Genomic DNA, 23,777 nt, shown 5'->3' with positions numbered 1-23,777 from the left:
TGAGGCATGGCTTTGAAAATCCTCTGTGTTACAGTAAATGAGACACAGAGGTTGAGACAGATTCAGTTCTGCAAGGCTTTCAAACTGGCTGGCATATTTGTAAGGATGCAAGGCTCATATATCTAGTGAATATGGGTAAACAGCTGTAAATCCTGGTAAGATTGTCTTGTCTTTCTTGTTAAAGCGTGAGAGAAACAGAGGCACGTGCCTTAATTACCTTTTTCTGTCAGCTCTGAACAGAAATTTGCAGTATTAATTCATACAGCATTTCTTTTGTTCTCCAGGTCTTTTGAGTACAGGCTGTGTCTTCTGTCCCTATCAGCAGAAGCTACAGTTGCAAAGAAAGAACGATGCAATACTTGGTACAGAATTCTATTTTGCTTAGCGTAATCGACTGCTCTATTCACTGATGGGCTGGGAGAACAGGGGGAAAACGTGTGTTAATTCCAGCTAAGATGCTGTGTGTGCCTAAGCTTGCACACACACGCTGTTTTTAGTGGGTTTTGTTTTCACAGTTGGCATTATGCATGCTGGAATAAGGCGGCAGTGCCTTTCAAAAATACTTGTTTTCTGGAGCGAGGGCTGCAGTGCCGTTGTTGTTGTGGCTCGGGGTGCCAGGCTCAGGGTTCCTCTGGGCTAGGGGTGGTGCGAGAGCTTTTCATCTTGTTATTTTCCTGGCAAGCCTGGGAGTGCAGGCTCACACGGAGACCTTTACAACGGCAGCAGGAGATATTAGCTGGGAGTGTAAGAGAATTGGATGTGACTATTGGAAGCAAGCGGTGAGTGTGGCTCTGGGTGAAAAGATGGCTATTTAAATGTGTGCACATGCATGCTAATTAATTTAAATAACTGGTTTAGGACCTTTTTTTCTTTTCCTTTAGAGATGAGCTACATGTTCATTTTGGTGCCTGCCTGAGAAACCCAGGTGACCTAGCTATTATTCACAAAGTGTTTCATTTTATAGCTTCTGTTGTGTTACGAATTTGTTTAGCTGCAAGCAGCTGGTTTCAGTAGTAATAGCAACAAGAAAATAGCAATAGCATAAAAGAAAAAAAAGGTGTAGATGTAAAAAAAATAAATCAAAGGAGTGGCAACTGGAATGTAGGGGATTTTTTTAGTGCATTGACAAAACAATCATTTTTCTTTGAGCTTTTTAAAATGTGACTGTGATTTCCTTGTTAGCAGTGTTGGAAAGTATTGTCTTTTGTCTCTGCAGTGGTTGCCATTTGTGTAATATGATGGCTTGTTATACTGCTGGGATATTCTGAGGATTGAATTCAGTGTATAAGTACTGAACACATTAACTGGTTGACTTCAGTGAGCAAAAGTCGTTTTAATTCCATGCTGGCAATCAGTCCCCTGTGTTCTAGAACAGGCATGTCGTAGATAAAGCAAGAAAGAATACAGGCAGAAAAATTGCCTTTTATCATTGATTTTTTGATGTGCAGCAAAATGGAGGAGGGGCTTTTATTTTCTGAACTAAGGAAAGAAAAACATCCCTTCCTCTGCCTTTTCCCACAAGATTCTCCCCTTCTGCATAAAGGACCCTATGCTGTTACAAGAAATTTAATTTTAATCAGATTTGATTTTTACTGTGGGCCTATGCATTGTGCTGTTACCCTTGACTGATTGGCCTACATTTCATCCATCAGCATGTCTTTGCTGCAGAATTAGAGTGGGTCAGTTGAATTTATTTCTGATGTTTATGGGGAGGAAGGTAACATTTTTAGAAAGAGGAAGACTTTTTTTTTAAACCCCATTGCTGCGTATTTTGCCATGCAATCAGGACAGGAGAGATTCTGGTGGGATCAATGGACTCCCAAGTAGTGTATGTTATCATATATGTGATAAAGCCAGGTGATAATGCAAGGGTTGTTAAGCTAAAGTGACATTTTGCTATGAGTGCAACAACTAAGCTGTATTTATTGTGATTCATTAAACAGATAGCTGCCATCAAGGCACAGATAATTTTAAGAGGCATTCAGAGACAGAATTGGAAAACCAAGACTTGCATCATGATGAATGGGTTGTAGTGTAACCTTGATGTGCCATGGGGTATACTTCACAAAATACCTTGCTGGATTTGTACCTTTGGTTGTATTCTGAAGTGTATCAGTGAATCTTTTTGGTTTTGGTTTTTTTTTTTTTTTAGAGAGAGAGGAAGAGCATTCTCTCATCATTCAGCATTCATTATTGTTTTCATCCTGACACATGCTTTGGTATTAGGACTATTTGCTTAATTTCAGTAGGGCGTCTGGGATACTAGTTGCCATTATCTGTCATTTCAGATCAAGTCAGGGAACAGCCCTACTTCTTTGTAGTGATTTATGTGCTGTGCCTCTTCCTTGAGTAACCATTACAGTACAGCCATCATGATGATTAAGTGATCTGAGTTTTTTGAGGATCCTTTGTTCTACACTTTTGTCTTTAAAGATTTCGGAGTGGCTTTGTAGTCCAAGTTTTCATTTGGTATCTTTGGAATATGCTTCATGTGTCACTGTGTGGTGGATAGTGTGTGCTGTGCTGATTTAGTAGTGATATGGTGCTCATCGGAAAAATGGACCACTATTAATATAATTGCACTCGGATGGCCACACTGTGGTATTCTGGTGTCGGTGTCTCCTTGGCATTGCAATAGGAAGACCAATTTGAGGGTTTCAGAACATTTGAGGTGCTGGAGCCTCTGAAAGAAAAGGCATAACGGGGCTCAGGTGAGGATTCAGACACATGCAGACATCTTACATCAGGTGACTGAAGTGCTGGCTGAAGTTATAATCCATAGAGATCTTGGACTCGATCCAGTTGGCTAGATAAAAGTGCCTAGTGAGACCTGAGACATCCCAGCGTATCCCACTTGGCTTCCAGCGGCCACCTTTTAGGGGAACTGATGCTTTTGGATCTTTAAAGATTTCAAAATGGTAGAACACACCCATGTCTGGGAAACTAAATCGATCGTGTAGACAGTGAAACCAATGTATGATTTGCTTGTAGAGACTAATTTTGAGTGAGCTGAATCTGTTAGATTACACTGACAGTATCAACATGGATTAAAATGTGTATTAGAACTCGAACTTTTTCCTAAATTTTGAACAGTTCTGCCCTGTGCATCCCATTCCACCTCTGTAGCATCCTGTTGTGGTCTCAAGCAGAACCGTGCTGGTTAGAAGGAACTACTCTACTTGCAGACTGTTGAAGAGGTGCTTTTGGATCCCACTGTGCCAAGTGCCAGGCAGATACACAATGAAAACATAGATTCAGCACATAAAGTTCACAACTGAAAATGTAGTGTATCAGCAAGGGCCCTGGCTATATAGTTTTGGCATAAGAAAAGACAGTGTTTCATGATTGCTTTAAGCTACAAAATTGCCTGTTTTGAGCCACGTCAGTTCTTTGATCCGATTTTGGGGCTGTACAATTCCCACTGCTAATACAGTGGAAAGAGCAGGAAGACAAAATAAGAGTGGGCTAAGAAGGAGACTGCCTCTGGCAAAATATCTGCATTCAGATCAGTTTAAAGGGGCTACAAAACTGTGGCCTTGAATATGAGAAGTTTGCTGTTGTTGAAAGGTGAGGACTTTTATGGAGGAGTTTTACTCAGGTATGAAGGCCTTTTTCCAGTGTAGATTGTACTGTTTGAGAAGGAACTTAACTTAAATCAAAGCCAGGCGCCCCATTTGCTCTCTTCTGCAAGTAAGTGCAGGGCATGTTGTTGCTTACATAATCATGCTTAAGTTTTATGGTGAAACTTTTGCACAGGGGTCAGGTTTTAAAAAAATGATATATTTTTCAAATGTTGGCTAATACATTTTTGCAATGCTTATGTAGTCTGGGATTTTAAAGTTGGATTGTCCTGTGGCTCTGTTTGTCTTGGCCTGAAGTGTTCTCAAGAAACTATAAATCAGACAGATAAAAATCAGAAACATTGAGTTGATCAAAGTGACTTCCGTTTATTGAGATATGACATTCAATCAGATCATTCTACTTCTCCGTCCGCCTTTAACCAGATCCTGAGTATGGGGCAAATGAAGGCAGTGTTTTGGTGGTGTTTTTTATGGCAACCAAAAATGTTACCCTTCTGATAGGGTACATAATGATTCATTTTCGTAATTGCTCACTGACTCCAGTGGCAGGCTCCTGTTAACGTGTGTATGCGTATATATAGCTCTCCATGGCTTAACTTGCATGTAATAGCTTATGTTACTGATACCCGTCTCAGGTTTGTTAGAGTAGCTGTTGATTTATTGCTGGAGGGACCTGGGAGTGTCCAGACTGGGGAGGAGACTTGGTTGATTTCCCCAGCTTAGTGTTACTTGGCCTTTACATTTCAGTCCTGAGCGTGTATGCCACAAACTAAGAGAGCCAGAAGGAAACTGAGAGATGGCGTGTATGCCACAAGCTAAGAGAGCCAGAAGGAAACTGAGAGATGTACTTCTCCATCTGGTTAGGAAATACTTGTTACGCATTTCCACCTCTATGGTGGTAAGTGGTGGTGGTAGTTTTGGTGGCTATGGCCCATTATGTGGTATGTGAAAGCCACAGAGCAGAGCTCCTGTTGAGCTCACCTAACTGACAAGTTGTGCAGCCTCTTATCTCTCCACATAGACCTCCTCTGGAAAACCTGAGTTCAGTGGAGGACTGGTTTTCGTGATTAAGCAATTCCTTCTTTTCAGTTAGAAGCAATTATGGGTTTCTGCCTCCCACCATATAGATATGAAGGCTGCTATACCCAAATACCAAAAGCAGGCATAGTAGAAGAAGCATGTTAGCCTCCTCTAATAGACTCATTCTTGCTGAATACCGCTTTGTATCAACAGCATAAGTCTGTTGATGACACTTCCTTTGCAGTTCATGTTAAGTGAGTGGTCTGAGAGTCAAAGCTGTCAAGCCATCACATGGCAGGGATGGGGAATGTGGTGTGAGCTTTCTTGATTCTGTTCCATCAGGAAGGCTCTTGTGTTTGGACGTTTGTGGCATTGTATCGTGGGGGTAGTGGGGGGAGCTTTGAGTTTGAGAATAACTTAGAATTTAATGGTTTTGATGATGACTGATTTGTTATCTAGAATAAAAGTGGTAGTTAAGTGAATTATCATGTTTTCAGGTTATTTTTAAATGCTCTGTCTCACTTTGCAATGTTTGATTATAAATCATGAGTTCTTTTCAGTCATATGTTATCCTTACATAATGCTATGGGCCTCATTTCTGAAACAGCTGTATACTGGGCATATCACTGCATGAAGCACCAACAGATTTAAAGTAGCTTGGTGGACTTCTTGGTATTCATAATAATGTAACACCTTTGCAGGTTCTTGCCACTGTGTTCCCCTGGGGCTTGAAGCTTGCTTTCTTTTCATCCTTTCTGAACAGTAAGCTCAAATCTCGCCAAAATAATATAATAAGCATGTCTTGCATGAGGACCCACTCACACTGAATGCAAACTAGCCTCAGTGTTGAATGCCTCAGACCCATTTTCTGTAGCACTGCAAAATGTTTGATTAATTTTGTGGAAGCTGTATGAAGGCACGTATGTAATCTCAGAATTTCATCTCCACGTTTGCAAATGTAGCATCTCTAAATTTCTCTGTGCTATAGTTCTTTATTTCCTTTTACTCTGTTTTGGAAGGGGACAGGACTACTAAAGCTTTTATTGGTTCTGAGCCAGGGTAATATTAGATACATTTGATTACATGCTTTGGATATGTAAACATGTCAGATTGGTGGTATCCTCTGTCCTGTTTGCTTCCAGCAGCACACCCATTCCTGATGTGCCTGCAAAGTTCAGTGTATACTTTGCAAATGGGCTGAGGTAATGCATGTAATTTACGTCTTTATGACATTTTGTACCATGCCCTTGATTCACCCATGCACCTAAGTGCAGCTATTACACTGTCTTACGTTGTGGCTTATGTATGTGAAGAATAGAGAGGCCCAAATTGTTTTTTGGCACAGGTTAACTAGGGGTCACTAACTCTACATGGGTTATCTGGACAGTCAAAAATGTTGATTTAAACACAGTATTTCAAACTTAAGGCCTGCAGTCTTCATTTGGTAAACATTTCCATTAAAAGTAGTGGAACTATTTACAGGCCTGGTTCTGCTTACATTGGATTCACTGGGGAAAACCAGCTGACTCTACAGATGCCATGTAACCAGATCTAAGTAGCGTTGGTCTTTCTGGCCTAAATCATTTTACTTAACAAAACTTGTCCTTTGTCTACTGTTAAAATAGGAGTCAATAAATACTGTTTTGTAAAACAGAATTGACATTGAATTTGTCAGATGACTTGGAGTTGAATGAACTGACTGCTATTAGTTAAGAGCACTATGAAGAGATCCGAGTTTAAATAATACTCAGATTTTCATTCATTCTAAATCCAAAATTACCCATTGAAATTTAATTTTAAAAATTAACACTTCACAGGAGAGAGAGATACTTGTGTATGTGACTGTTCAGGAATCAAACTGGGAAAAAGCCATCTCGGAAGTACAATACTATTTTATTTCTGACGTGTAAAAATCAGTGTGAAGTGCAGTTATTAAAATTTCTATACATCAGGCAGTTTAGTGACAATGCCAAGATTTTTTTAGAACTTCTTTCTGTAAGTGCTGAAGCATTACAGATCCAAGGACTGAAAAATAATAATTTTGAGAGTAATTTGATTGTACAGGTGTGGAAGTAGAATCTACATCTAATCAGTTATCTTCCCACAATACTTTATCTTAAGGATCTGTTTTAATTTAATTAACTATTGCAGTTAATTAAATAGTAAATATAGTGTAATGCAGTGTAATTGCTCCGATTTTTTTCCTTCTTGAATTTATAATGGACTTTAACCCATTATTTATTTTATGTGCTGTATCTCAGATTTCATTTTCATACACATTGATTTTAACCACCTGTGGACCTATTCTCCAAACTGCTGCAGTAATGTTAATAACCTGTTTAGGCTGAAAATTCAAGTTAGCCATGCTTTACAAATAGGCTGGGAAAGATGCCCATTTCAGTCCCCACAAAAGAAAGCTGTGCATGTCTGCAGGGTTAGTATTTCACAATACAGAGACCAGCGCTGTCAGTAACATAAATTATATTATCAGCCCTCTGAAACCTTTTACTTTTCTGTTGCAGCTTCTTTTCTAAGTTCACAGTGTCTCTTCAGCTTCCTCTAAGCAGAGAACAAACCTGTCTCCTCTCAGGGCTCCAGAGGTACTTTCTTTTTTCCCTGCCTTCTGTTTCTATCCCAATTTGTGTTTATCTGGCGAGCACAAATCAACTACCTGTGTTATGGCAAAGCCAAGCCTGGAGCTGCAAAAGCCTGTTTTCTGAGTAGAGAAATAGAGAATGTAAAATTGGAATAAGCCCAAAAAATATTTCTGTTTAAGATAAGGCCTTTCTGACCATTGTTTGTCATTTGTCTGACAGGGCAAAAGAAGTTCAAGTTTAAAATAAGCTTGACTGGAAAATCCTTTCTGAATTTCCTTTTCTGCAGTTTTTCTGAAGATATTAATTTTTCCTCTGTTTTTTTTTTTTTTTTTAGCTTCAGCAAACATTTCCTTTGCACTCATTTCATTTTTTGCCAGTTATGCAAGAATTCAACCTCCGGATTCATAAAGTTCACCATACTCAATTCACATTTAAAATGACACTGAAGTATTAATTATGCACATAGAGAAGAAATTTCTTTTCCACACTTGGTTACTACCTCTGAAGCGAAAAGAGAATTAAATTTGAGTGTTAGAATTCCTCTTATCAAGACCATTTCTACCAATATTTGCATGTTTGACAGTGTCATGCATATCAGGGCTGGAGGTGTGCTGTGCATTTAACTATGCGCTCCATACCTTAATTTAGCCTGATTTTATGGTTTGACTCATCGCATTAGATTAGGTATGCTGTGTGTGCCCATACGTGAGAGAATTTTTTGTGCCATACACTTACTGTAGATCAGAGGAGTTCATGTTAAATGTTCTATGTGATCTTGGTGTTCAAGCTTCCTGGATTGGTGCAGTGGCCTGCACCGAAGGAAATAAATCAGCACACTAATGACATGTTCTTCTCTCTAGGCAAGCTGACACAGGGCCTGTGAGGGAAAACCCACGGGAGAAGAGGGATCAGCTGGACCAGAATTTAGGCTACAAGTGGAAGGCATCTGTCAGACCTCTGCATGCGCAAGAGCCTGCAGTTCTGCCTCACGAGAGTCGGGGGAGGTCTGGGACGTTGCCTAGTGATTACCGATACTCTCAGGAAAACGTGAATGAGAAGAGCAAGGATCATAGTCTGCCTCATCTCCCCTGCTCTGAGCCACAGACCTTGAATGAGAACCACTCCTCTCTGTCCCGGGACAGAGGAGACGAAAGCCATAGTGTAGAGCCAGTGCTGCTGAACAAGAAGCGTGGACCTGCTCCTCAGAGACCACCACCACCTAAAATAGATAAATACAGGCGACCAGATAATCCTGCACTGTCACTCGGCACATCTTCTGAATCTCTGCGGGCAGTGCCCAGCCAGCCCTTTGCATCCTCGTCCCCCAGCTCTGCCGAAGTATTTGCCAGTCACTCCTCTCTCTGTCAGAGTCCCGCAACTTTCAATGGAAAATTGAAGAGTGCTAATCCACAGCAGCTCTGGCAAGCATCATCCACAGAGAATGTTTGTCAGCACTTAGAAGAAAAAACGCACCTTAGGTCTGAGTCTGTATTATCTTCCAAGTATCAGTATCTTCAAAAACCTGGCATGGAGACATCAAGGTCCCCTTCTCCTCAGTTTGCACCACAGAAGCTCACTGATAAACCTCCTGTGTCTCTACAGGATGAGAACCCAGCCAGGTACTAGATGTAACTTCTTTACTAATCTATTAACACTTTTTGCCCAATTAGATCTTATTAATGGCTGACTGTTAATTTTCTTTACTAAAAGCACATCCTTTGCGTTCATTAAGCATGAGCCATGACAGCATGTCATAGAGACCTAAGACTTGTGTGAAATTCCAGTTGGTACCATTGAAGTCCTTCAACTGGTCTGTGGTTTCTTTTAGTTGACTGATGCTGCTCAGGTGTTAACAGCTAGTAGTTAGAAGAAAATGAAAGGGATGGATTCAAATGGATTTTCCTCTAGAAGTCTGGGTGAAATCAGAAGATTCTCTGTCATCATTTCCTCCACCCAAGCCTATATATGAGTATGAATTGTTGCAGGGACAAAGCAGGTGTGAGAAGGGAAGCTGTATGTGCTTCGTGAGAGCATCTGTTTTGAAGTGCACGCAGTAAGGTGCACTGCCAAATCATGACTGTTTTCATGGTGCCTTTACAATTAAATGTGGCACTCCAGGTAGTCTGCTGGGGGTCCACAGCACTGTTTGTGTTGAGATGGGCTGAAGATTCAGCAGGAGAAACTGAGTCCTTTCCCAGTGTAGATAAACTTAGAATTAGGCAAACCGACTGAAATTGATTTCTGTGTCTGTCATAATGCTGCTAATATACTATATCATATCATTATTCTCCCGTAAGATAGCAAACTCTTCCAGGAAGCTCAGGAATCTTAATTTTCATAAATCTTCTGGCACAATAATTCATAGTTAAAGAATGAAAATAAAACCTCCAAGCTGAATGAGCGCAGAGGTTGTTTCTCTGGGCAAGAGTAGCTAGAAACTTTTTTCTACAGTAATGTAAATAGTTTGAATAGACTCAATCATGCTGTTTCCCAGTGTGCCTTATGACATAGAAAACATGAATTACTTTTTTTTCCTAAACAGGCCATGGCAGGAGTGTTTGAACTAGATGATCTTAAGGTCCTTTCCAACCCAAACCATTCTATGACGCTATGATTCTATGTTTTTCCTCTTGTAACCAGAGGAGAAACATGACATTTCATCCTGCAGTGTTTTTAACATGAAGGAATAATACACTTTACTATGAAAAGTGCTACTTGTCATGTGAACCCTAGCATCTCTGTGCAAAGGTAGATGACAGTAATGACTTCCTTAATGTATTGCTTTATGAATAGATGCTAAGGTTGCATAGAAGGCTATTTGTATTTCTCCTTCCTTTTTACTAGGCTTTAATGTTGGAGTGAACACTATGGTGTTCCTAATTATATGCCAGTATCTGAATGATAACATATCTGAATGATACAGTTACCCTCCAAATTTAAAATTCTTAAGCCCAGATAGCTCTTGCTTGTGCACAAGGTATTGTCCTCAGCTAATAATTACATTACTCAGTAGAACAGGTAAGGCAAAAATGGAGAGACATGTGGGCCATACCGCTGAACCTTCTATATGGTATTTATTTCATATGATAGAAATATGTCCAGTAGACTTACCTTAACATGCAGTTAATTAGATTTGGCTTATTGCTTCTATTGACTCCTTGCATGTGAGCTTTTGGACATGCCAGTTTACATGCTGTGGGCAGCTAATGTTTGATGATGTCAGCATGTAGCTATTTACTTTTCTTTATGAAGGTGTCTGGTTCATCAGCAGGATAAAGTGAGTGAGTAGGAAGGGTTTTCTGCAGCGTTTTAAGTAGAATAATGCAGCATAAGGAAATACTAGTGGTGCGCAGAACCCAGCTATTTCCCAAGATGACTGTTTAGCAGTAATAAAAGAGTGCATCAGTAGACGTGCATCAATAGATTTGCAGTAAACCTACAGTCAGGTGAAGGAGTGACTGTGCGTGTGGTTGAAGTAAAGCTTTGTAGTGGCAACAAGCAGAACTGCCGCAAGTCAAAATTTCATGCCACAGTTCCACAAGTGGAAAACCTTCAGAAATCTGAAGGGTAGCAACTGTAGAAACAGGATTTCTGAAGCAGCTGGTGTTGAACTGTCTTTGCTCTGACTGCAGTCAGTTGACTTGATGATGCCTTAAGTATCTGGAAAATCTTTTACTATGCTGAAAGGAATGTACTCGCATTTCAAACCAGATGCCAGGCATTTTAGGTAAAAAATTATGCTCAGCTCATTTCTTCACTTCCAGTTGCCCCCTACAGACTTAGTATGCATGCATTTCCCTCAAATTCAAAAATGTGTTCCTCCATAGAGTCTGATGGAGTCCAAAAGGTGTGGGCTGTACTTAAAAACAAGGTGTGGAATGTACTTAAAAACAAGCAAGAGAAAGGGTCAGGGCATAGGCAGCAGGCAGGAGGAGAGCCCATGTCTGCAGGCAGGGAGCTGGGGCTGAGCAGTAGACACAGGAGCGAGCTCTTTAAAATGCCAGATGCCTTGACTGAAAACACCCAACCAAATGGGAGTGGTGGCATTCAGCATGGGCTGGAAAACCTGCCCCAAAAGTTGGAGCAGTATCAAAGCATGTCTGCAAAGCACTGGTGGAAAGTAAATACCTATTGGGAGGTTGCACATTTATTTGCAAGCAAATGTATCTTTAAACGTAAGATACAACTCCTGAAAAATATGAAGTCAAACAGATTTTGCTATTCCCAATAAAAGAAAAAAACAGCGCAATAAACTGTAAGTTTAAGTAAAGTGACACACCCACGCTTAGAGGAAAAGGGCCAGGAGGGTATGTCTTGGTCACTTATCTGAACAGCAACAAGCTACACAGCCAGATGGAACCAGATACTTTAGCTAGTAGGCAGTGTTCATTCACTTGCTGTGGAGTTTCCAAACCCGCAGTATGACAATAATTTTAAACTTTCTGCAAACTCAGAACCACCAAACCAGACTTTAGTTTATTACATGGTTTACGTGCAGTGCAGATGTTTCAGTAATGTTAACATGTTACTGTCCAATTTAAAAATCTAAGTTATCTTCCTCTTTAAATAGCTTTCCTGACTGTATGTCCAAGTTGGACCTTTGTGCTATGCAGTACAGTATTTGTGCTATAAGGTTTCCATAAAAGGAGTATCCACAATTGTGTGTTACACTCTTCAGAGGCTGTTTTTAGTTCTTTAAGTAGAAAACCAGGACACTGTGGTGGGATCTATTAAACTGCTGTATCTTGTGTGCAATTTTACAAATACAGATTTAGGGGGGGGGGAGGGGGTTAATCATATAATTAAGTTTTGAATTATTTCCAGATTTTCCATGAGTGATTTACTTGCTATTCTTGTAGCTCAGCAAAGGCCCTAGCCTGCAGGATGCTTCTATCTGTTCTGTTGTCACTTTCCTTGGAAGACTTGGGAATTAAAGTGAGAGCATCACAAACTCCCCAGGCAACTAAGCTGCCTGTTAGGCCAAAAGCAGAAGCCATTGTTGGATCTGCATGAGGCAGTGAGGTTTGAGCTTGAGGAATGTTTTCCTATGTATGTGTGGCCACAGAGGAGTAAAACACAGTTCAGCGGTACTTTCTTAAATCTGGGTCCTGGCTGCTAAGATTAGACCCTCATGTTCATGGAAACAAACAGAAGTGCAGTATAACATGTGTGGGCAGAAAACATGTAGATTTAGGGTTTGAGATACACAGATTCCACTACCTAGATCTTGTATCTTCCTTTTTTCATATTTGGGCTTCCCTTCTGATTAGAGGTGATAGGAATTGGGATGTAAGGTTCTTCCATTTCAAAAGGTGAGTTTTCCTTCTTTTCCAGAATTGAAAGGGTTATAGACAACAATACTACGGTGAAAATGGTTCCCATCAAGATTGTTCATTCTGAGAGCAGTGCAGAAAAGGAAAGTCGGCAGTGTCTTGTCAGTACTATGGAGCCTCCTGCTTTACCCAGTGGTTTGGAAAAGGACCAAATTAAAACACTCAGCACTTCTGAGCAATCCTATTCACGATTCTGTGCTTACACCAGGCAAGGTGTAGAGCCAGAGCTGGAAGCCAGAACCAAACCAGCTGCCCCTCAACCAGCTGAAGAACCTGGGAGCAACTTGAAAGACAGCAGTGCTGCCACACCAGCAGTCAGCTATGTAAAGGCCAAAGAGAAGACTTTTGAAGACTGGAAGTCAGAGGAGCTAGCCAGAGAGATTGTGGGAAGAGATAAATCTCTAGCAGACATCCTAGATCCTAATGTGAAAATAAAAACAACAATGGATCTGATGGTTGGTATATTCCCTAAAGATGAACACCTCCTGGAGGAAGCTCAACAGCGCAGGAAGCTCCTGCCTAAAGTTCCTTCTCCAAAAATTTCAGAGGAAAAGTGAGTATTACTTTCTGCACTCCTTGTAAGCTGCTGTCCAAAGGGTGTCAGTTTTCCTAGGGGGATTGAAGGCTAGGATCTTCGTGCTGTTGAGGTTTGGGGCTTTTCTGATACTTTTTCTGTCAGAATTGCGGTCAAGCATAATGCTGCTAAGTATACCCTTAATAACAGAAAAAGAACAATGTTGCACAATATGACAAGTTTCCTTTTAAGATCTCGTTGAAAACGTATTTGTGTGAGAACTTAAGGAATAACCATCTTCTATTTCATAGTGATTAGATACTTTACCAAGATCGTCTGGTAAGAGTCTGATAACTGGATAGCGAAGGAAAAATATTTTACCCTTGTTTATGTGATGAAAATTTAAAAAGACAGCTTGAAATGGGCATGAGACATTTCCTGGAAGTGAATGAGAACAAAGAAAAGATTGAGTTCCATTAAATTCCATCTATATGTTGATGTTCTATGGGTCTTCAGTTTTCTTGAGATGAGTAATCAAATTAAGTTGTAGCCTTCTCATGAAGTTCATATGTAATTCCATAATCAAAAAGATAAATACTTAGGTTGCAATATCCTGCATTTGGAAGTCTGAAAGGATATTTTCTATGACGCTGAGGTCTTTGTGCTACTTGGAAAAATGTAACTACATTTTGTTTCCAGCTGAGGGATCTTGGGTCCATTTCACTCATTGTAATGATGAAAGGTCTTCAGTTTTAGCTTTTGATGGGCATGTGCTGAGTTCAAATTTTCTTCACAACCAGATTTTATTTACCCTATTTACTTAGGTAATGGCTTTCTGTTGAACCCCTGCTTGCTTGTTGAAATGATGGCTCTAAAAGATTGTCCTTTCTTTGCAGCGATTAGGGTGTCAAGGCAGCTAATAAAAGTTTTGGCTTTTTACCAGGAAAGAGGACCAGAGCGCACCGTCTGCCATCTCCCTCACAACCAATTCTACTTACTACAGCACATCTGCACCAAAGGCAGAGCTGCTGATTAAAATGAAGGACATGCAGGAGCAGCAGCAGCAGCAGCAGAGTGAAGAAGATTCTGAAGATGAGCTGGATCATGACTTGTCGGAAAAGAAGGTAAAAGACATTTCAAAAGTGTAATGCATTTCATTAACTGTGAATTTGCTAAGTAAACACCCTTAAATAAAAGGCTTTTTAGGTAGGACAAGGGGTAATGGGTACAAACTGGAACACAAGAGGTTCCACTTAAACTTGAGAAGAAACTTCTTCTCAGTGAGGGTGACAGAACACTGGCACAGGCTGCCCAGGGAGGTTGTGGAGTCTCCTTCTCTGGAGACATTCAAAACCCGCCTGGACACGTTCCTGTGTAACCTTATCTAGGTGTTCCTGCTCCGGCAGGGGGATTGGACTAGATGATCTTTTGAGGTCCCTTGCAATCTGTAGCATACTGTGATACTGTGTGATACTGTGATACTAAAGATCATTTGAAAAATCAGCCTGGATTGGTTGAGGGGAGAAATGGGAGGGGAGTGGACAGGGAAAGGTGTTATGTGCCCAACTATGATTTTGGTTTTTTGCAGCTTGATGCATGTTGTGGAAGGTCCCAAGGGGAGAAGTTTTGGGGAGGTTACTTTCAAATAATATTTTGCATTTGAGTTTCTCATATATTTCTCTCACTTGCTATGTATAAAGAAACAGGAGTGCTTATGTATCCCACTGTAACTGGTGGTGGTTATAGTTCCGTGTTTTTGAAATGCAGAATTTAGGTCCAGGGTTTGTCATGAGAGAGAAGGAACATACATGGCTATACAGCTGCTTGTTTGATTTTTTTTTTCTTCATTCGGTTTGTCACTCGTGAAAATACTTTGCTCCCTTTTTCTACCACCCAAATTAATAAATGTAGTTGTGAGAGATAGCTAATGAGCTTGGTTTATTCAGTGGAAAATGCCCTTTGCAAGGGAAGCTGTCTTCTCAACTCTCTCCATTTCTCCCTTTCCCTGTTCTCTCTCCATTCTCTCCCAGCTTATTCTTCCCTTTTTCTCCTTTCTCTCTGCTTTTTCTCTCTCCTTTCTCTGACCTTTATCTCTCCTTTGTCTCTCCTTTTGCACTCTTCTTCTCTTTCCTGTCTTTCTTCTCTCTCCTCTTTCTTCTCTCTCTTCTCTCTTTCTTCTTCCTTTTTTCTTCTCTCTTCTCCCTTTCTTTCACCTTTCAGCTTTCCCTCATCTTTCCCTGAACTTTCCATTATCTTTCCAGATCCTTTCCCTTGCCTGTATTGTCTTTCCGTTGACTTTCCATTATCTTTTCATCTCCTTTTCCTCTCATTTCGCTTGCTTTTCTTTCATCTTTTCCTCATCTTTCAGTTATTGTCCCTCACTTTTCCCTCACCTTTCCCTCACCTTTCCATTTTCTTCCTCTTGCCTTCCCCTCGTGTTTGTGTTACCTTTTCTTCACCCGTCCTTCTCCTTTCACATGTCCCTCACCTTTTCTTCATCATTCTGTTATCTTTCCCTCATCTTTACGTTCTCTTTCCTTTGCCTTTCCCTAACCTGTCTCTTGTCTTTCCCACGTCATTCTGTTACCTATCCCTTGTCTTTTGCTTGGCTGTTTCTTGCCTTTCTCTCATCTTTCATTCATCATTCCATTGTCTTTCCCTCGCCTTTCCCTCACCTTTCCATTGTCTTTCCCTCACCATTCTTTCTCCTGTCCCTCACCTGTCCCTTGCCTCATCTTTACTCTGTCTTTCCATTATCTTTCCCCCTCCTTTCCCTTGTCTTTCCCTTGCCTGTGCCTCGCTTTTCCCTATTCTGTCCCTCACATTTACTTCTCATTTCCCTCTTCTTTCTCTTGTCTTTCCATTATCTTTTCCTTGCCTTTCCCTCTCATTCATCCCCATCCTTTGGTGTTTTATTTCTGATACAAGGTTAACATAGTCCCCATGGAACCAGGGGAACTTCTTCATGAAGTTCAACGGGGCCAAGTGCAAGATCCTGCACATGGGATGGGCAATCCCAAGCACAAATACAGGCTGTGCAGAGGATGGACTGCGAGCAGCCCTAAGAAGGGCTTGGGGATGTTAGTTAACATTAGCCAGCAGTGTGTGGTTGCAGCCCAGAAAGCCAACCATGTGCTGGGCTGCATCAAAAGGAGCGTGGCCAGCAAGTCGAGGGAGGTGATTCTCCCTCTCTACTCTGATCTCTTATAAGACTTCACCCGCAGTACTGTTTTTTTCTCTCTTCTTCTTTCTCTCTCCCTTCTTCCTTCCTTCTTCCTTTCTTCTTCTCTCTTCTCCTTCTTTCTTCTTTCTTTTCTATCTCCTCTCTTCCCTCTTTTTCATTGTCTCCCTTTCTTCTCTGTACTCTCTTCTTTTTATTCTTCTCTCTTTCTTCTCCTTCTTTCTTCTCTTTTTTCATCTCTTTCTTCTCTCTTCCCTTTTTCTTTCTTCTTTCTTCTGTTTATTCTTTTCTTGTCACTTTCTTCTTTCTTCTCTTTGTTCTCTCCTTTCTTCGTTTCTTCTTCCTGTCCTTTTTTTCCTCTTTCTTCTTGTCTTCATTCTTTCTTTCATTTCTTCTTTTTTCTCCCTTCTCCTTTTTTCCCCTCTTCTTTCTTCTCTCCTCTGCCTTCTGTTTCTTCTCGCTTCTCTGCCTTCCCTCTTCTCTCTTTCTCTGTTCTCTCTCCATTCCTTCTCTGCTTGTTCTCTCTTCTTTCTCCTTTCTCTGCTTTTTCTCCCTCCTTTCTCTGACCTTTATCTCTCCTTTCTCTCTCCTTTTGCATTCTTATTTCAGTCTTTATTGTGAACATGCAGACCCATTTTCTTATATCTTCTCTTTTTTTTCTCTGCCTTCTTTCTATCCTATTTCTGCTTTCTTCTGTCTTCTCTCTTCCCCCTTCCCTATTTCTTCTTTCTCCCTTCTTTCTCCCTTCTTTCTCCCTTCTTTCTCCCTTATTTCTCCTTTACTTCTCCCTTACTTCTTTCTTCTCGCTTTCTTCTGTCTTCCCTCTTTTATCTTCTCCCTTTCTTCTCCCTTTCTTCTCTGTTTCATCTTCCTCTCAGCTTTCCCTTGTCTTTCCTGCCTCTTTCCCTCCTCTTTTTCTAGTCTTTCCCTCGTATTACCCTCATCATACCCTTGTCATTCTTTCCTTTTTCCCTTGTTCTAACCCTAACCATCACCTGTGCCTCACCTTTCTCTGTGCTGTCCTTCATCTTTCCCTCACCTTTCCCTCACCTGTCCCTTGTCTTTCTGCTATCCTGTCTCTCTCCTCTACCTCTCCTTTCCCTCGTTGTTCCATTATCTTTCCCTTGCCTTTCCCTAACCAGTCTCTCACCTTTCCCTCATCTTTCCCTAATCTTTCCATTATCACCTCACTTTTCCCTTGCCTTTCTATTGCTTTTCCTTATACTGTCCCTCATCTTCCTGTTATCGCTCCCCCTTCTTTCCCTTGTCTTTACTTGTCCTCTCATTGACCTTTCCCTCTTTTCCATCACATTTCTCTCACCTTTCCCTATATTGTCCCTCTCTTTAATCTTGTCTTTCTTTCATCTTTCCCTCATCGTTCCATTGTCTTTCCTTCTCCTTTCCCTCTCCGTTTCCTCACTTGTCCCTCACATGTCCCTCACCTTTTCTTCATCATTCTGTTATCTTTCTGTCATCTTTCCCTATCCTGTTCCTTGCCTTTCCCTCATCTTTCCATTCTCTCTCCCCCCACTTTCTTTAAACTGTCTCTCACTAGTCTCTGACCTTTCCCATGTCTTTCCATTACCTTTCCCTTGTCTTTTGGTTGGCTGTCTCTCTCCTTTCTCTCATCCTTGTCTCGTCATTCCATTATCTTTGCCTCTCCTTTCCGTCTTCTTTCCCTCACCTTTCCTTATCTTTACCTCCCCTTTCCTGTCCTGTCCCTAGCCTTTCCCTTGTCTTTCCTTCAACTTTCTATTATATTTCCCTCTCTTTCACCTGTCCCTTGCCTTTTGCTCATATTTTCTTCATCTTTCAGTTACCTTTCCCTTTTCTTTCCCTTATCTGTCCCTCACCTTTCCCTTGCCTTTTCCTCATCTTTCTCTTGCCTTTCTCTCAGTTTTCCCTTGCCTTTCTTTTGCCTTTCTCTTGTATTTTCCTCACCTTTCCTTCTTATTTCTGTTATTTCCCTCTCCTTTCCCTGTCCTGTCCCTCACCTGTCCCACGCATGTCCTTCTCCTTTCCCTCTCTGTTCCCTCGCTTGTCCCTCCTGTTTCCCTCACATGTCCGTCGCCTTTCCCTCGTGTTTCCATTATCTTTCCCTCCCCTTTCCCTATCCTGTTCCTCGCCTTTCTCATCCTTCCCTTCTCTTTCTGTTACCTTTCCCTCATCTTTCTACTGTCCCTCACATTTCTGTATACTTTCTCTCTTCTTTCCCTCACCTTTCGCTCATGTTTCCGTACCTTTCCCTCACCTTTCCCTATCTTATCCCTAGCCTTTTCCTTACCTTTATATTTTCTTTGCCTTTCTTTCTCCTGTCCCTCTCCTGTACCTTGCCTTTCCCTTGTGTTTCATTTGTCTTTCTGTTATCTTTCCCTTTCCTATCCATCTCCTTTCCCTCTCCTTTCCTTTGCCTGTCCTTCTTCTTTGCATTATCTTTCCCTCTCCTTTTCCTATCCTGTACCTCTCCCTTCCCTCACCTTTCCTTATCTTTCTTTTGCCTATGCTGTACTATCTCTCCCCAATCCCTTACATTTCCCTTTCTTGTCCCTCGCCTTCCCTTCGTTTATTCCTCATTTTTCCATTATCTTTTTCTCTCCTTTCCTTCACCTTTCCCTATCCTTTCCCTCATCTTTCCATCTATTTCCATCATCTTTCCCTCCCCTGTCCCTTGCCTTTCCTTTGTCTTTCCATTATCTTTCCCTCTCCTATCTGTCTCCTTTCCCTTGCTTGTTCATTGCCTTTTGCCTCTTCTTTCCATTATCTTACCCTTATCTTTCCCTCAGCTGTGCCTCGCCTTTCTCTATCCTGTCCCTTCCATTTACCTCTCCTTCCTGTCTCCTTTCCCTCACATCCCCCATCTTTTGCTATCCTGTCCCTCTCCTTTCCCTCATATTTTCCTTTTTCTTGCCTTTTTCCTTCTTTCCATTATCGTTCCATTGCCTTTCCCTATCCTGTGGCACTCCTTTCCCTCACCTTTCGCTCACCTTTCCCTTAACCTATCTAACCCTTAACTTTTCTCTTGTCTTTCCCTTGTCCTCCCCTCGTCTCTTCGTTTTCTTTTCCTTGCCATTTCCTCACTTTTCCATGTGTTCTCCCTTTCTTTTCCCTGTGTTCTCCCCTGTCTTTCCGTTGTCTTTCCCTTGTCTTACTCTCATTTTTCCTTATTTTTCACTCACCTCTCCCTGTCCCATCCGTAGCCTTCCCCTCATCTTTCCCTTGTCCTTCACTCGTCATTCCATTTTCTTTTCCTTGCTGTTCCCTCGCTATTCCCTGTGTTCTCCCCTGCCTTTCCCTCGTCTTTCCCTCATCTTAAGCTCATCTTCCCTTGTCTCTCTCACCTTTCCCTATCCTGTTTGTAGCCTTCCCCTCATTTTTCCCTTGTCTTTCCATTAGATTTCACTCCCCTTTCTTTCTCCTTTCCCTCATCTTTCCATTACCTTTCACTTGGCTTTGCCTTGCCTCTGCCTTGCCTTTCTCTTGTCTTTCCCTCATCTTTCCATTATCGTTCCCTCTCCATTACATCTCCTTCCCCTTTCCTTTCCTTTGCCTTTCCTTATTCTTTCCATTATCTTTCTCTTGCCTTTCCTTATTCTTTCCATTACCTTTCCCTTGCCTTTCCCTATCCTGTCCATCTCCTTTCCCTTGCCTTTCCTTGTCTTTCCTTTGCCTTTTCCTGTACTATTCCTCACCTTTCCCGTGTCGTTCCTTATCTTTCCTTTGTCTTTCTCTATCCTTTCCATCAGCTTTCCCTCGCCTTTCCCTTGACCTTCCCTCACCTTTCCTTTTTTCTTTTCCTTGACATTCCCTCACTTTTCCCTGTGTTCTCCCACTTCTTTTCATCATTCTCTCATCTTTCCTTCATCTTTCCCTCATCTTGCCATTCTCTTTCCCTCTCCTTTACATCTCCTTCCCCTCTCCTTTCCTTTGCCTTTCATTATTCTTTCCATTATCTTTCCTTCACCTTTCCCTATCCTGTCCCTCTCCTTTCCCTTGCCTTTATCTCTCACGTGCCTTTCCCTGTACTATCACTTGCCTTCCCCTCATCTGCCCTTATCTTTCCTTCGCCTTTCCCTGTCCTTTCCCTCACCTTTCCCTTATCCTTCCCTCACCTTTCTATTTTCTTTTCCTTGCTATTCCCTTGCTTTTCCCTGTGTTCTCCCCCTTTTTTTCCTCATAATTCCCTCATCTTTCTCTCATCTTTTCCTCATCATTCCTTCATCTTTGCCTCATCTTTCATGTTCTTTCCCTCACCTTTCCCTATCCTGTCCCTGGCCTTTCTCTTGTCTTTCCATTATCTTTCTCCTTTTCATCTCCTCTCCCTCTCCTTTTCCTTCCCTTTCCTCCTTTTATTATCTTTCCCTCACCTTTCCCTATCCTGTCCGTCTCTTTTCCCTCGTCTTTCCCACATCTTTCCTTATCTTTCCTTCACTTTCCCCTATCTTTTCCCTTGTCTTTCTCTCATCTTATTATTTGCTTCACCTTTCCCTCTCCTGTCCCTTGTCTTTCCCTCCTCTGTCCATCATTTTCTGTTCTTCCCCTCATCTGTCCTTCACCTGGCCCTCACTTTTCCCTTTCATGTCGCTAGCCTTTCCCTTGTCTTTTCTTCATCTTTCCATTATATTTAACTCACCTTTCTTTCTCCTGTCCCTCTCCTTTCCCTCGCTTGTCACTTCGCTTTTCCCTCATCTGTCCAACATCTTTCCATTATCTTTCTGTCTTGTTTTCCTCCCCTTTAACTCTCTTGCCTTTCCTTCTCCTTTCCCTCAACTTTCCCTATCCTCTCCCTCGCCTTTTCCTAACCATTCTCTCATGTGTCCATTGTTTTTACATTATCTTTTTCTCCCGTCTCTTTACTGTCCCTCTCCTTTTCCTTCCCTTTCCCTCAGATTTCCCTTGCCTGTCCCTCAACTTTCTCTCTCCTTTACCTTGCCTTTCCAGCACCTTTTATTTGCCTGTGCCTCTTTTCCTTCCCCTTTCCTTCTCCTTTACCTTCCATTTACTTCGCCTGTCCCTCGCCTTTCCCTCTTTTTTCCCTCGCCTGTCCCTTGCCTTTAACCCGCCTGTCCCACGCCTTTCACTCTCCTATCACTCACCTTTCCCTGTCCTTTCCCTTGTCTTTCACTCACCTTTCTCTCTTGTTTCTCTCTCCTTTCCACTGCCTGTCCCTCACCTTTCTCCCATATTTCTCTCATCTTACCCTTTTCTGTTCCTCTGCTTTCCCTTGTCTTTCTCTTGGCGTTCCCTCGCCTTTTCCTCTCCTTTCCATCTCCTTTCCTTTGTCTTTCCCTCTGATTTCCTTCATCTGTCCCTCACTGGTGCCTTGCCTGTCCCTTGCCTGTCCCTTGCCTTTCCTTCTCCCTTGCCCTTCCGTGTCCTTTCCCTCTCTTTTCACTGGCCTTTCCCTCTCCTTTCCTTGCTTTTCACTTGCCTTTTCTTCTCTCTCTCGTCTGTCCCTCACCTTTCTTCCACCTTTCTCTCATCTCTCCCTCTTCTGTCCTTCTGCTTTCCCTTGTCTTTCCCTCACATTTCTCTCACCTGTCCTTCTTTCCGTTTCCTTTCCTTTTCCTTTCCCTCTCATTTTCCTCAATTGTCCCTCCCCTGTGCCTTTCCTGTCCCCATCCCTTCCCTCTCTTTTCACTCACCATTCCCTCTCCTGGCCCTCACTTTTCCCTCACCTTTCCTTCACCTTCCCTCACCTGTCATTTGTCTTTCCCTTTCCCATCTCCCTTCTCTTCTTTCATTCTCCTTTCCCTTGCCTTTCCCTCTCTTTTCCCACGTCTGTCCCTCTTCTTTCCCTCACCTGTCCTCTCCTGTCTCTCTCCTTTCCCTTGCCCTTCCCTCATTTTCCTTTTTCTACGTAAATAAATCAAAACCCCAAAACAAACCAAAAAGCCAAATACACCCTTCAAAAAAACCTAACCCCCCAAAACAACCACAACAAACCACCAAAAAAAACCAACAAAACAAACCCAAACCACAAAGCCCCAAACCAGAATAAAAATTAATGAACACCCCCAAAGCAGTCTTTCCAAAACTGTTTATCTCCTGCGTGTCTTTGCCCTCTGGGCCAGCTCTGCCCTGTGGCTTAGTGTCCCCTCCATCCCCTGTGTCCCGGGCCCTTGTGTTGCCAAGTGTGGCATTACAACATCAGGTAACTGCAGCCCCGCCCACTGCCCCTCCACCCAGCACCCTCCCAGGGTGGCCTTTGGGATGCTGGCCGCAGGCAATCCCTGCACGCAGGAATCCCAGGGGCCTGCCCCTGCCCTCTGGCCTTGCCTTGGGCATAGCTCGTGGGCATCCCTGAGTGGTGGCTGCCATTTGGCTTCTGATAACAAACCTAGGGTTGTTTCTTTTCTCTCAGTCCAGAAACCAACCCCGCAGCCCTGAGCCCATCCCCATTAGCTGGCCCCTCTCTGTGCCACGGCTAGCATTCATAAGGAAGACACAAGAAGTCTGGAGAGGGAGGGATTTATTACAAGGGCATAAAGAATAGGGCAAGGGGGAAGTGGTTTTAAACTGAAAGAGGGTAGGTTCAGATTAGATACTAGAAAGAAATTCTTCACTGTGAGGGTGCTGAGGCACTGGCACAGGTTGCCCAGAGAAGCTGTGGCTGCCCCATCCCTGGCAGTGTTCAATACCAGGTTGGAAGGGGCTTTGAGCAACCTGGTCTAGTGGAAGGTGTCCCTGCCCATGGCAGGGGGGTTGGAACTGGATAATCTTTAAGGTCCCTTCCAACCCAAACCATTCTGTGATTCTTTTGTATTAAAAAGGTGAAATAATGATATTTCTGTGGTTTGAGAAAATGTTGTGCTATGTAAAATCATCACACTCATTTCCTTAGTTATTTGGCACAAAATATTTTAATTACAGCTCCCAGTATGGATAAGCTGGAGGAGATGGTCTGTTTGATCAGTTAAAGTGATGTAGTTTAACTCTGTTCACCTAAGCCACTAGTGCAGTGGTGTGCAAATCTTTTCAGTTGAAATCAGCTCTCTGCTTAATGATGAATTGCCAGGGTGCATTCAGTAATCCAGTCCCAAAGAATTATCTCCTAAGTATGAGAGATACTGTAGGAGATTCCCACCTCTAGTTCATTGCAGGAGTGGATGCCACTGCATGTGAGGGAGCTGTAGTGTTTTCTGTTACCACTTTGCTTTTTCTTTCCCTCAGCCTTCCTTCCTTCCCTCCCTCTGCCCCCACTGCATCACACTGTTCAATATGGTGTGCAACACTGGGGGCATGGTATGGTTGCAGCACAAAAGCTGCACTTACCCTCTGCCAGACAGCCACTGCATCCAGCAGCTGTACTACTCAGACAAATTAAGGATTTCACTGCTTTTGAACAAATTGGTTTTATCTGGTGGCACACACGATTGTCACGTTTATCATTTTTGCTAGAACTAGTTTCCTTCTCATTAATTATGCAGTGTTTGTATGGGGGGGGTGTTAAACCTTTCTTGTTTGCCCAACAGACTAAAGACTTAAACTTCAAGCTTATAAAAGTGCCATTTATTTGTGTTAGTGTCTGTTAACAGGAAAATCATACTCACC

At 42.2% G+C, this 23,777-nt stretch overlaps 1 protein-coding gene and 1 long non-coding RNA gene across 2 annotated transcripts in view; both read left to right on the top strand.

Annotated features, from left to right (window-relative positions):
* The window catches only part of SHROOM2 (shroom family member 2), a 132,782-nt gene that overhangs the window by 98,379 nt on the left and 10,626 nt on the right, over positions 1–23,777 (top strand). Inside the window, exons 7-9 of the mRNA XM_061366476.1 lie at positions 8,059–8,817; positions 12,533–13,084; positions 13,989–14,169. Coding sequence (XP_061222460.1) covers positions 8,059–8,817; positions 12,533–13,084; positions 13,989–14,169 — 1,492 coding nt within the window. The remainder of the gene's footprint in view (positions 1–8,058; positions 8,818–12,532; positions 13,085–13,988; positions 14,170–23,777) is intronic.
* LOC133219276 (uncharacterized) lies at positions 642–7,200 on the top strand. Its single transcript, XR_009727387.1, has 3 exons — positions 642–779; positions 5,303–5,363; positions 7,124–7,200. It is a non-coding gene; the product is annotated as an uncharacterized LOC133219276 (long non-coding RNA).

Source organism: Neopsephotus bourkii, unplaced genomic scaffold, assembly GCF_033783945.1.
Source record: "Neopsephotus bourkii isolate Nb327-2 ecotype Australia unplaced genomic scaffold, CSIRO-AGI_Nbou_v1 NB_1346, whole genome shotgun sequence".
NCBI classification, from domain to species: domain Eukaryota; kingdom Metazoa; phylum Chordata; class Aves; order Psittaciformes; family Psittacidae; genus Neopsephotus; species Neopsephotus bourkii.
The sequence above is the reverse complement of the archived record's forward strand: the minus strand, read 5'-3'. Positions and strand labels throughout refer to the sequence as shown.